This window comes from Xiphias gladius, chromosome 11 (genome assembly GCF_016859285.1).
Source record: "Xiphias gladius isolate SHS-SW01 ecotype Sanya breed wild chromosome 11, ASM1685928v1, whole genome shotgun sequence".
In the NCBI taxonomy this organism is placed as follows: Eukaryota; Metazoa; Chordata; class Actinopteri; order Istiophoriformes; family Xiphiidae; genus Xiphias; species Xiphias gladius.
This window is the reverse complement of record NC_053410.1, coordinates 21,505,087-21,518,429: the sequence shown is the minus strand read 5'-3', so window position 1 is coordinate 21,518,429 and position 13,343 is coordinate 21,505,087. Positions and strand designations below refer to the sequence as shown.

General features: G+C 41.7%; 1 protein-coding gene across 2 annotated transcripts in view; it reads right to left on the bottom strand.

Annotated features, from left to right (window-relative positions):
* Positions 1-2,203: 2,203 nt before the first annotated feature.
* Positions 2,204-13,343, bottom strand: part of ide (insulin-degrading enzyme) — a 29,153-nt gene continuing 18,013 nt past the window's right edge. The window contains exons 19-25 of one of the 2 annotated variants that reach the window (XM_040139306.1): positions 11,456-11,567; positions 8,332-8,499; positions 7,485-7,757; positions 6,472-6,533; positions 3,955-4,027; positions 3,804-3,871; positions 2,204-3,261 (exon numbers count right to left, since the gene is read on the bottom strand). In XM_040139306.1, the coding sequence (XP_039995240.1) occupies positions 3,166-3,261; positions 3,804-3,871; positions 3,955-4,027; positions 6,472-6,533; positions 7,485-7,757; positions 8,332-8,499; positions 11,456-11,567 (852 nt within the window). In that variant the 3' untranslated portion in view covers positions 2,204-3,165. The remainder of the gene's footprint in view (positions 3,262-3,803; positions 3,872-3,954; positions 4,028-6,471; positions 6,534-7,484; positions 7,758-8,331; positions 8,500-11,455; positions 11,568-13,343) is intronic. The other variant, XM_040139307.1, reaches the window with a different exon arrangement.

Below are 13,343 nucleotides of genomic sequence, written 5' to 3'. Positions count from 1 at the left end.
TTTATTTTATTTAAACATTGAAAAAAAAAGGCTTTTCCAAAAAACTTTTTTTTTCAGAATTTCATGTCATCTGGAATAATTTCTTGAGTAGAAAATGACTCACAGCAAGGTCTTTGGTAACTGCACTAGAAAGGGGGGGGGGAAACTATTTCCGACATTTAAATGCTGTTACTCCAACAGAAGAAATGTACTTGGGCAGCAAGATCTCAAGATCTGCATTAGAGCTAAGAGTGAAAATAGGTTTTTTTTTTCTTAATCTCATTGAACTGACAAACAGCACTACATGATACAAAATAGGTGTGTTTTAAATTATTGGGAGCATAATGTTACTATCAATTCCATTTTTTTTTCATGTGGCAAATATTACCATGTTTTGCTGTTTATTGCCCCTCGTGAAACACGAGAACCTGTAGTGTGACTTCCTGTGAAGAGGCCTGACGTAGCGCCGACCACCTGGAATATTTAACCTGCACATGTAGACTGTGCCTGCTTTACAGATGTCCTCCCATCATACGCAAGCCACAGCTTCCCCCGCATGGTCAGTTAAACGTCTCTCTTGGCAAAGTGGAGACTTAAGTGTGAGCTGTGTTGTACAGACGGCGCTTCTGACTTAAGAGTTAAATGGCATCAGTTCTGTGAATAAATGTATTTTTCCAAAGGTTGAAGTGCATGTGTTGAGATTGTAGCCAAGGAAAACTCTGCATCCGAGAGACACACACACACCTACACCTGGTTCCATTCAGTTGTTTATTCATTAGAAACACACAGGACACAATGAAAAGAACATCAGCACTCTTGTATCATCAGCCCATGAACCCAACCAGCCAATCACAGTCCCGTGTTGCCAAAGACATCAAGAAATTAAAAAAAAAAAAAAGCTGATTTTCTAAATGTATACTGAGCTCTAGATACTTCACAAGGTAAACAGTGCATGGCCCATCCAAGCCTGATATGTAATGTTGCTAGTTTCTTCTGAACACTGCATGGAAACGGCTTCGTCACTGCCCCCAGACGCTGTCGAGCTACTGCCTGTGGGAGTGATGGACTACCTAAGGCATGCTGCTGCTGCTGCTGCTGCTGCTGCTGCTGCTGCTGCTGCTGCTGGTCGTCTTTGGGTTTTGACCACAAGGGAATAGTGCCATTTAACACAGTAGGAGTTTATAATGAAAGGCGGTCTCGTTTTTAAATTAAAAAAAATTAAAAAGAATGAAATGGTTTTGATCTGACATAGTAAAATGCTGGAAAACATTGAAGAAGCTTTTTTTTTTTTACAGCACAATCACGCAGGTACTCCCAACGTTCTAACCTTTAATCACTCTTTAAATCTGCGCAGCATCTTGTGAGTGAGTGATGAACTAGACCTGAGAGCAGGTTCATTTAAAAAAAAAAAAGTAAAAATAAACCCTAACTCTGATTTTTGGCTGTTTGAACAGCGTCGTTGGCATCTCCACTGGCAGTGGTTTTTACACAGCAAAGCTGGTTAGCACCTGAGAGCAGGTCAGGCTTACACGGCACTGACACTTGCTATCCACACACCACCAACCACTAAAAATGGACACAGTCCCCTCCACGGTTTAGGCTGGAGCCCGGGATCAGTGTGGATCCAGCTGCTGTAGGTGCTCTAGGCCACATGTCATTCTGCCACACACTGTTCGCTGTCCACTTCGTTCAGTTTATTGCTTTGAGAGAGAGAAGTGCATATATTCAGAAAGAAATCCAGACCAGAGCTTTTCTCTAACCCCCATTAGACATCAACATGTAATTATCTTTTCAGAATAAAAAGGCTAGCTGCTTTTTTTGGAATCTATGCTCTAAGAGCCAGTGCACAGTCCATCAATGGGAGGGGGGGGGCTCGGGTGTCAGATCCTTCAGGATTCTGCCCCAGATCAGACCAGGAGCAGCTCCGTGGAGCCAGATACAAACTGAATGATGCCCCCCGGGAAAGGCACAAGCTGCAGAAAGTGTCACATGCAGACACGCAGTGTAAGAATAATGACAATTTCCCAAGAGCAAACCAGAATGGAAAAGTAAAATACTGTTCGTCTCTACAGCCGTTATTTCCCTTGAGTTTTACAAAAACTAACTTGGAGAAGACTAATAAAGGAATTGATCACATTTAGTAAAAGGGAACAAAGTAGACGACAGACTGATAAAAATGTTTTGTATTTTAATCATTCACTAATAAAATTGAATGTTTAAAAAAAAAAAAAAAAAAAAACAGCATGGAGGCACCCCTGAGATGTCTGAATTACGTACTACTGTAAAATGCATTAAAAAATAAAAAAATTCACGCGCATGGTTCTCTGTGATTAGCAATTTAAAACAGCTCCTCAAAGGGTCCCAACATTTTACTAGTTTGCAAGCGAAGAAATTTTCAAAAGCTGCGAAGATTAAAACCGTAATTATAAGGCAGGTGTTCTTCAGAAATGCATCAATTTGAATAAAATGTTCCTTTTGACCGTGTGTCTTTTGTGATAACGTTTTCAGGAGAGTTGTGGCGCCTGTGAGAGTTACATGGCAAACATGCCAGTCCAACAGATCAAATAGCAGAGCTTCATGGAGCTGCTGTCGTTAACCTCCACAGCTTCAGTTCATCACAATAAACCCGCTATCCCTTCTCAAAGCAGCACCTCTCTGAATAATTCAAATGAAACGCCTCCTAACGGGAAGCTTCTGCAGAACACTTGAGCTTGGTCAAAAGGGATCTGGCCCTTTTCTTGGGTTTCTTTTGTTTTGTTTTTTAGGTTCTTCCTATTTTCTCTACAACAACCGACACAATATTGTGATGCGTGAGTGTTGCCTCTCCTTTTAGAGACTTGAACATGAGGTGAGTCTGGTGTGACCTCTACTGTTATCACAGCTATGTCGACAACCACGGCTAACTTTGTGATTCAAATACACGCATTTGTTTCCAAGCATCTCTTCTAGTGGCTCCAGCCTGCCACACGTGTACACGCGCATTCACATGCACCCAAGCAAACACACACACACACACACGAACACACACGCACGCACGCACACACACGCTCATGCAGGCTCAGTCAGATGAAAGTGTTCCTGCCGGGACGAGGGAGGGGGGGGGGTAGGTGGGAAACAGAGCGGGGTCCCTCGCCGTCGCCCTCCCCACCGCCCCCGTGCTGCAGCGTGTCGACCTGCCGGCCTCGCTCACAGTTTGGCAGCCATGAAGTTGATGTGAGGCTTGACCAGGGGGAACAGAGGCAGGCTCCTCTTGAACTCCGTCATGTCCTGAACCAACGTGGGCTGGGAAAACAAAGAGTCGGCAGGTCAGACTGGCTTTGTGCTGACAAACGTCTCCACATTATTCTGCTTCGTCTGTTCCCTCCCTAAACTGCATCTGATAGCAAAAGGAGCTACGTGCACACCGTTTCCATGGTAACTACTTAACACGATCAGTATTTTCTAAGTTAGCAGAAGCAGCTACTATGTAGTCCGTTTGCTCGAGCCTTCAGGTCACAACTGTATAGTTTCAGCTTTTTTTTTTACTACAACTGCCGGGCACTGTAGTTTTTCACAGATGTTACTCAAACAGGACTAAACAAACAGTGCATTTGTTCAAGACTACTCTCAGCTGTGGATTAATAAACATTTGAGCCTCTAGTGTGTATTTGTTTTTGTTTTTTCTAACTCCAAATCCTTTCCAGACACAGCTGAACTGATCTTTTGAATGATCTTTTGCTTCGTTCCTTTTTGTTACTGTGTAATGACTATGGGTGTGCTGTGTGCAGTTCACTGATGTCATGTTGCAAGAAAGCTGACGCATAAATACAGAGCAGGATCGTTACCTGTGGCAGGGAAGGAGCAGGGGCCAGGTTGACATCATTCTGCGCGGGGAACTCGCCCACTATTGGACCTGGTAAACACAAACAGTGATGTACAGGTAAACCTGACGCTGAGCGAAGCCAGTGCAACCCACAGCCGTCTACAGATACTCACAGGAGTCCATCTCTCTGGACAGGACGTGTACGGACACCTTGTGTCTCTTCAGGGCGTCGACTGTCAGCCGTTCCTGTGGAGACACAGACAGACAGGTGGGATGATGCGTGGCAGGTGGCAGGGAACACTGTTGTTGGTTGGTTCTTTTTTTTTTGACGACAGCATCATTACTCTAACCAACGTTAGAGTTTAAATCGTTAGTCAAATGCCCCCACATAGTTCTGGGGGGAAAGAACCACATCAATCCGTCAGAAATAGTCAATGGAACGACTCATCAGTGGGTTCAACGCTCTTGGGTACAGAGAGTTGCTACCACAGAAGAAGAGACTGGCCGTGTGTTTCTAACTGAGTCTGGGATCAGTTGTGATAGCCCTGTGGAGATTTAGCGACACAGTCGGGTCTCATCACCGTCTCTAGAAGTAGGATGGTATTAGACTGAAGATTTGACTCATCTGCAGTCAGACAGCGTCAACTCTGACCAAAAATGGGGGGGGGGGGCAGTGATTGTAGCCGATATGACATTAGAAATGCATTAAGTTTATTCTGCATGGGGCCTGTAAGGGTTTCTGCTGAGCTGAGATAATGCCAATTCTTTCAGCAGCCAAGTATCTTTGGCCCTTTATCCCCCTTGAAACAGGCTGGCTGGCTGTCATTATGGCAGCCGATATGCTGCGAGCGCCCTGGGTCAGTGTCACCTCCACAGCTACGAACAGAAGCGGGAGGAGATGGAAGCTAGGAGGGCAGACTGGTGTGTCTCCACACGAACACACACACACAGACACGCACAGACACACACACAGAGTATGTCGTCTTCTCACTCTGTATAATGGACCAATACTGCTCTTTTATCAAAAAAAGTATCACGCAGCCACTGCTCTGTAACGGTGATATGATTGGTATTATGCAGTCCGATAATATTCTTTTCTGTATAGCTGATCAATACAACTCTGATTATCTGCAGTAGGAAGGCAAGACATGATTCTGCAGTACACGATGGGACTCTCATACTGTCCTTTACCAGTACCATCTATGGTTCACGTATACAAAATGTGCCAAGAAGTTGCAGGAACACTTTGTAAGAACTCTTAAAGTAACTATTGCCTTTCACCCAGTTCCTCAATTATCTAATCAAGAAAACTATGAAAGTGCCTGAACAGCTGGTTAAAAAAAAAAAATAAAAAATTGTGTACGTGCAAGGATTGGTACCCTGATATTAAAACAGTCTCAGCAGATCTTGTGACACTTAGGTAAGTTTATTTAATTGTATTCTGGAGCTTTCAATCATATCACTAAGTCTTCCTATGCAGATGGATTTACCCACTGTAATGGAATTATAGATGTTAATGTTTACATTCCCATTTTCTTTTATGAACCTTAGCTTTTGAGCAAACATGGGTGAAAAATTCCTTAAAATGCTCAGGAAAAAAAAATGGAAATTTGAACTTCCATGACAGCTCCAGTGTTATATGATCAAAAGCTCCATGACAGCTACTAAATGGGCTGAATTGCGGTTGGATTATTTTCTCCAGTGCTGTTTCCCGGGTCAAGAAGGGACTCTGAATCTCAAACCGCAAACTGTCTAACACAGAGCTACAGCACTTAGCCCATATGTTTGATAATGTGATAAATAATCACAGCAACCAAATGTCTAGTCCGTCGAATCAAATCATTTCTTGTCAGTTCATATCATTATCGAATTGTATGTTGAAGTTCTATCAGGTCAGTCAATAAAAGTGATTCAAACACATTTTTAAATATTCAGGTTAGAGTTCAGGCACCAGATAACAATGGACTGTGTCAGCACTCATTTTATAATTAGAAGATTGTGAATAAAGCATTTCTTATTAGACAGTTCAAATGTGCATTTAGCAATGACTGATAGACCTTGAAATATTTCATGACCCTTCTGTGTCATTAAATGTCAGGCCATTGTTGTAATTTATGTAGCTGCCTCCTAGGGACACCTCTGCTGTCAATACAGTGTTAACCACAGCCACAAAATACGCCAATTAAGGTCAAATGAGCATCATAATTGAAAGCCGCTCAAATAAAACTGGCAGTTTGGGGAGTAATTGCATCCAGGGAGTCATTTTATCTTTGTTCGTTGTAAAATTATGTTGGTATTTCCATATTAAATAATAAGCTAAAATGCTCAAAGCTCAGATTTGTATGGTGTTCGTGGTTTTAATGTCCACTCATTACAACATGTGAGAATTAGACTATATGACCTTATTTAAAAAGGAGGTTAAACTAAACTGATTCTGAGCTAACACCTTCCTATGTCTCTGCAGAGTCTGAATGGCCCCTAACATGAAAGGTGTTGTTATATGTTTCTAATAAAAAACAGAATACAATTGAAATAAGCAGAAAATCCTGAGCTAATTATGGTTTTAAGACAGATGTCCGTTTGAGCTCAGGTGTGAGACTGAGTGAGCAGGCAAGGATAGGGCAGGGATGTGCACTCTCAAATGTATTCAAAGGAAAAGTCATCACATGACATCAAGTTGTACTACTTACTCTGTAAAATTGCATTATGTTTTCTTTCGTCAAAGTCTTCAGATATGCCACTTCAATGTTATCTGCAACACAACAGGGAAAACAGAGTTAACATCAGCAGTTTTAGGCACACGACTACCGTGGTGCTCACAACCTGAGGAGAGGATTTCAGAGATTCATTTTAGCCCACATATTATGGCTTGTGTGAACTTTAAATTACTTCTGTTTATTGTCCAAACTGTACAACTAGTCTCTATTGCCTACCTCTGCAGGCAGCGAGCAGTTTCAGTTCATGTCAGTGAGGTTTAAAAAAAAAAAAAAAAAACTTTCAGAGACTTAAGTTCTTCAGAGACTGGTGATCCAGTGAGTGAAAGTTTGTCAAGTTTATTTTTGCTGCATAATAAAACAACTGAAAGGCTGGGTGTTTAAAGTAATATGAAAAATCAAACCAAATAAACACCTTGCTGTTCAAACAGAAACAGACCAGCGGCTCCGTCTCACACTTAGCCCATGAAGCTGACTGTGTAGGCTCTGACTGACGATGTGTATTGTATCTTTTTCTGTGCCCTTGGCGATTGAGTGGCCTCAATCTCCCGAATCTCCTCCCCTCCTCCATCACTGCTAGTATCAGTAATCACCACCACTCCCTTGGCAGCCTTTTAGTGTTGCCATCACTCAGGGTTTTAGGCAGATTACTAGTGAATCAGGCCCATTACAATCCATTACGGCACTCGGGAGAGTGCTGTAACAGAGAGGTGTGCTACGGCTGCAGATTATTTCAGGCTTTAATCGATCCTAATTTGAGCAGCTCTAAGCAACATCCCTCTCACCTCTGGCACTGAACAAAATATTGATAACTCTCAGGAACTTATATTTAAACTTTGTATGTAACACAAGCTCTTCATAAAAGCTGGTAGATCAGGAAAGGTTTTAAATGATATTTAAATACACTTAAAAAAAGGTGCATTTGGCCTGAAACCTACACATAGTCAGGAGTTAGCAGTGAGGTTAGGAGGACTGTTGGGAGGCCTCACCTCTGTCAAAATTATACTGCTGGGAGATGATCTCTCCCCAGTACTTTGCACACTCAGCAGACAGCTTCTTCGGTTTGTCCAGGCGGCGGATGGCCAGGGCCTGGATGTGTTTCTGGAAGGCTTCCTCGCTCATCTCCTCCACAGCCTTCTCCATGGTGCAGAGGAAAGCCTCCACACGGCTCTCCAGGTAGTGGGGCGCTTTCTCTGACTGGATGATAAAGCGCAGCCCTTGAACTCCATTCGCCCGCCGGGGCCCGCTGAACACAATGTAGCCTGGGGGTGGAGGAGAAGAAGATATGTGAGAGCTCAGCAGTAAGACACCTTAACGTGTGCAGAAAAACTGCTCAAATTTTTCTCTGGCCTATTAGTTTCACAATCACACATTCATGTACGTGAGCCTTTTAAGTGTTTAAAAAACAAACAAACAAAAAAAAACAAACAAAAAAAACATTTTGCATGGAGGATTTCGTGAAGTGTGTTCCTCACTTTATTCTTACCCTTGTCTCTGTGTTTATCTTGATATTAATGTTAAGTCCTGCACTATTATTACAAAATGACTTCCAAAGAAATGTGGTTCTGAGGCACATCCATTAATTCCCAAAATTATTAAACATCATCATGGTTGACAACACTTAAAACCCACTTAGACAGTCTGTTTTTTATAGAGCAGCATCTAATTACAAAATTCTGATTAAAGCAACATCATTCTCAAAGAAAAATGCCTGAATCAATGTTCACAAATCAGTAGCAAATTGTGTGTCAGTTTTATTTTGTACCTACAGCAATTTTTCTAACCAAGATATATTTTTCAATAAATGTAATGTTTGACATCATATTTTGGGCTCACCCAGCTGTTCTTTGGTTCTCAGTGTGTTGAAGCAGGGTTCAGAGATGATCTGACAGAACAGCTCCAGCAGCATGTTATCGTGGGTGGTCTGCATGTCTGTCTGGTAGTAGATCTCAATGCCACAATTGTTGTGCACCTCGTTCCTCTGCTGGTAAACATACCAGCCACCTGAGAGGAAGAGGAGGATATGTGTTTATTTTGTTCATTATTATAATCATACAATTCACTTGGAAATGAATTACTCAAGCAGAGAAAAGGGCAGGGCTCCTGAGCTGGGCTTAAAAAAAACAAAAACAAAAAACAAAAAAAACAAAAAAAACAACAACAACAAAAGAGAAAAAACAACAACAAAAAAAAACCACACCTCCCATTTTTATTTCAATTGAAGACTAAACGAAAGTAACACGTCTGAGAGAGCATGCATGCATTTTGTATGTATGTATTTAGTACGGACACTGAAGAAGTAGTAAGAAAAATATTCAAGTCTTTTGAATCAAAATATTTTAGTAATTTTTTTTAGATTTTTAAAAATACTGAAACCTCCTTTCCCTCCCATCTCCTGTCATGCTGATCCAGTTTTTAAACAAAACTGATAATGGAATAGGTAATGGACGTCAGAATAAGATTACATAAGCACTTTAATTCCTGTCTGCTGTGTGTGTGCAGATTTAATTTAGATTATATGTAAAGCCTGTAAAAATTCAAAGGATTCTGTCAAACGTGACTGTGCCTTGCTGAGATATGTTGAGAACTACACTTAGTATGTAATGCAGTGACTGAGCAAAAACAAATGGAAGTAGTTTCCGGTAGAATCCTTTTCATGAACCCAAAATCCACAGTGATCCATGAACTGAGATAAGGCCAGGCATGGAAATGAATTTCACCAGCTTGGCTCTACACATCTATATAATCTGCTCCTGTAAGCATAATCAGGTCTGTCAAAAATATAACGTAAAAGTAACATGCACAACTGATGCCTGCAAAAAATGGATAAGCGGTTTCAATTGCAGATGCCGTTAAGCCTGAGCACTTTGCTTGAGGCGTAGATTTAGTGTAATACAGTAAAACGGGAAAGTTTAGACAGAGGACAGTGGTGACACTCTCCAGAAAGGTGGAGACATTCTGCTGAATACCAACGTCATGCTTTTTTGCTGAGTGGCTCCAAAATGGTCTCCTGTAGCCTTTTATCTGTACTTGAAATTTGCTTTCATAGGAGCCATCCGTTCTAGCATGGGGAAAACCAGGCTCCTTTTACACTCAGCTTCAGTTTGTTTGAGTCCAGTGTGATCAAGCTCACTTTGAATGGAGGACCAGTTAAGGCTGGGTAAAGCAGGTACCTTTATGCATATGCTGACTGAGCACTCTGGCTGGTTATGCACTCAGGGCGTGTCATGTCCCCAGTCCTCATAATTTCCACTCGCCTTCTTCTCAACATGTCAAAAGTTTTACCTAGAGTGGACCCGTTACGCTCTTTTCCAGCTCTATACTGTATGTTCTGGGACTCCACTAGAACTTTGCATGGTCCACAGTTCAAAGAAAAAAAAGTCCTTATTTATCTCAAACTGCCTGTTATACAGTCCCTCAGTTGATCCTCTGATTGAAATAGGCAATGTTAGCTCAGGGCTCCTTAAAAGCCCGCTTTCTTCTGATTGGCCGAACATCTGGAAGTCTGCCGAGGGGCAGCGCACCCAGCACTTGTGAGCACCGCCTCATCCTCCTACAGGTGTGGAGGTTCTGAAAGCAAACTGTCAAAACATAACTAGTAACTAAAACTAAGTAACAGAACACACTTGATCAGAAAAGGCCGCTTGTTTTCCATGAGAGCATGTTCGAGTCCACATCCGATCAGGAACATGAGAGTGGGCAACATGAATATCTACAGCAACAAAGATCACAGCAGGACGTCTCTGTTCTGTAAATATTATGCCTATTATCTGCTCATTGTGTGACATAACAATGGATATAGTCTTTCAATTGCAATCCATATATAGAAATCTTTCTATATATTCCCGTTAATTAGGTGTGTGTGTGGGAAATGTGCTAAAATGCCGACTGAAGTGGAAAACGCCTGCTGTCAGGAAATATAAGAAATAACATACATTAGTGCCTTGATTAATCAAAGTGTGGAAATTTTTAGCTCGTGTTTCTTTGTGAACTTTGTTATGTCACAGGACATTAGTGTGGCATAAGCATAACAACCATGAAACACTAAATACTGTATAGTAAGGGGTGAAACTGCATATTTTCTTACTACACAATGGCAAACAGTACAACTTACTGCTTTAAGTGCCTTTCGATCATTTGACCATTTAAATTACAGATATACCAGTATTTTGGGCCTTTACTACAGCATTAACATTAGAACTTGAGTCTGGATTTAATGTTTTCTAGTATTAGTCTCCCTTTTAAAAAGCCTGTCGATCAAATTAAGAGTGATACCAGGCCCCTAAATTGTGTTTGAATTTTGAATGTTGGTCGATCTTTCTGATTACATTTTGATCACATGGTTCTTTAACAAAGGTTTATGTGTAAATGACCACAGGTTTATGTGAACTTTATGCTCCAAAGCTTTCTGCTCCCAGATTAATTTTAGTAATGTGCTTCTTGGACAAACTAAGCCAATCAGTCATTTCATAACCCAAATTTGCGTTTACATCATTTACGTCCTTCTCTTGTATTCCTGCTCAGTGTCTGACTGGCAGCCTGGACCCAAGCCTGGAAAATCCCTCGGTGAAACACAGGATGTCTCTAGGTGGCTCTGCACAGCTCTGGTTTTCCTCTCCAAACCACTCAATTTTCCTAATGTAATCAGAAAGGCAGCACAGGTGCTTTGCCTTGTGTGTCTGCATTCATCTTTGAATAGCTGAGAGGAAGGTGTGTGGGTATTTTGCTCAATGACGTCCATTTCCACTAAGTGATTATTATGTTCCTCCGAGGGAAATGAGGGATGTTGAATTTAATCAAATCTTTACAAAACGCAAGACGGCATCACTGATGACGAGGGCAGGAGCCCTGGGTAAGGACCTTTCTGCGTGGTCGCCGTGGAGACAGACATGACTGGGGGATGATGATAAGAGTGTGTAACCGGTGTGTGTATGGGATGTAGGGGAGTAAAAGGACCTACCGTCTGGAACCTGCACCTCTCTGTAGCGAATCAGTTGGCTCGGGAGAAGGGGCTTTGTGTGAGCGTGCTCAATGAGCGTATCCTCCACCATTTGCATCATGCCGAGAGCAGACTGGAGAGATTATAGAGAGGGAGAGAAAAAACTTGAGTAACAGTATTTTTAAAGAAAATTATCTGAAAAATATTATCTACCGTTTAGCTCTAATGTTTAACTCTCTCAAAGAATTTGTAATTACCTTTCTGTTATGCACTTTCCCTTAACCAGTCTCCTATTTAAGTTCCCTAGAATTGCTTTTAACATTCCCCAACAGGTTGCATTAAATTGTCGGTTTTACATGACCAGAATTAACTTTGCTTGACATTAAACCTTTCCCATAATTGATGGTACACAAGGGTATTGCATTGCTCTCAACCTAAACCTAAAGAATCAGTGAGGTTAGATTGATCTTCAGCAGATATTTCCCCCCTTCATTAACTTGCCATACAGATAGTTTTTGTTTTATCTGCAGGAATTGCTACATAACCTCTACTGAAACTTCTGTTGGTACCATAACACAAAGGAGGGGAATGTAGCATCAAAAAATGTTTGAACGAGTTCACCGAAATGTATGTTTCCAGAATCAATGTACTACTCGGTCAGCTCCTGCTCTGGCGCTACAGAAGCAGGTCTACACTGTAACTCGATGATGACAAAAATGGATCATTGCTCCACTGTTGAATCTAATTCTCTCTCCACCTGACTGTGACACTGTCATCAGTAAAAGGCATAATGTGGCTGCTGAGACCTCATGCAATGTGTGACTTGATCACAGGAATCTTGTAAGAGGTTATTAAGATAATCCTCTGTGATACCATTGGAAGGCCAGTTAAAAAGGTTGAGGGTGACTGGAATGATTCTTAAGAATAACAAGACAAGATCAAAACCTAGTATGTGGCTGAACCGCCCTTTAACTACTTGCTTCTCTCCTACTTTCTGTGCTCAAATACACAGTAATCTAATACAGCCAATTCCCAATGAAGCTGTTCTCATTTACATGTTTTTCTGTTTCTGTTGTCACACAACGGAACAAGTATGAAATAGTGACTGAACCGTGGCCCATTAAGACCACATGTTAACCTGCAGTCGGTTCCAAGTCTTTTCCCAGCTGCTGCTCTGAACTGCTGAAATCCTGATTTTATAACCGTGATGTCATCTGACAAAATCACCACACACATAAGTTAAAGACAACGGCTGTGCTGTGATTTCAGCTATATGTACTTGTAAAATGATCAATGGAGAGAACGTTAGAAGCTCATTCACGTGTATGTCAGCGGCCGTTTGGTCAACTGCATGAGACTAGAGAGGTCTTCCTGCGGAGGGAAAGCCCGTCCTCACGCTTGCAGTGCAATAATGGCGACTGTCTTCTACAAAAGGTAGCTAAAGTTTGTCCTGTCACTACATTTGTAACTAGGTGCATTTGTCAAGAAAACTCTCTAAAAGGGGTGTGAAAAGTCACTGAATCTAGCGATAAGTTGGCAACACTGCCTGTAAACAAACCCCCTGATGATGCATCAGAAACTGCTCATGGCATTTCATTTTGAAAGAACAACGGCAGGAGGAATTTTGCACCATTCTTTCTTACAGAACTGCTTCAGTTCATATTCTTAGGATGTCTGGTGTGAACGGCTCTCTTGCGGTCATTACACAGCATCTCCATTAGATTAAGGTCTGGGCTCTGACTGGGCCACTCCAAAAGTCAGATTTACTTTGTTTGAAGGCATTCTGTAGTACATTTACTTCAGTGTTTCGGGTCCTTGTCCTGCGACATCACCCAGCTTCTACTGAGCTTCAGCTGGCAGACAGCCACCCTGACGTTAACCTAAGAGATTATTATTATTGTTGATAACT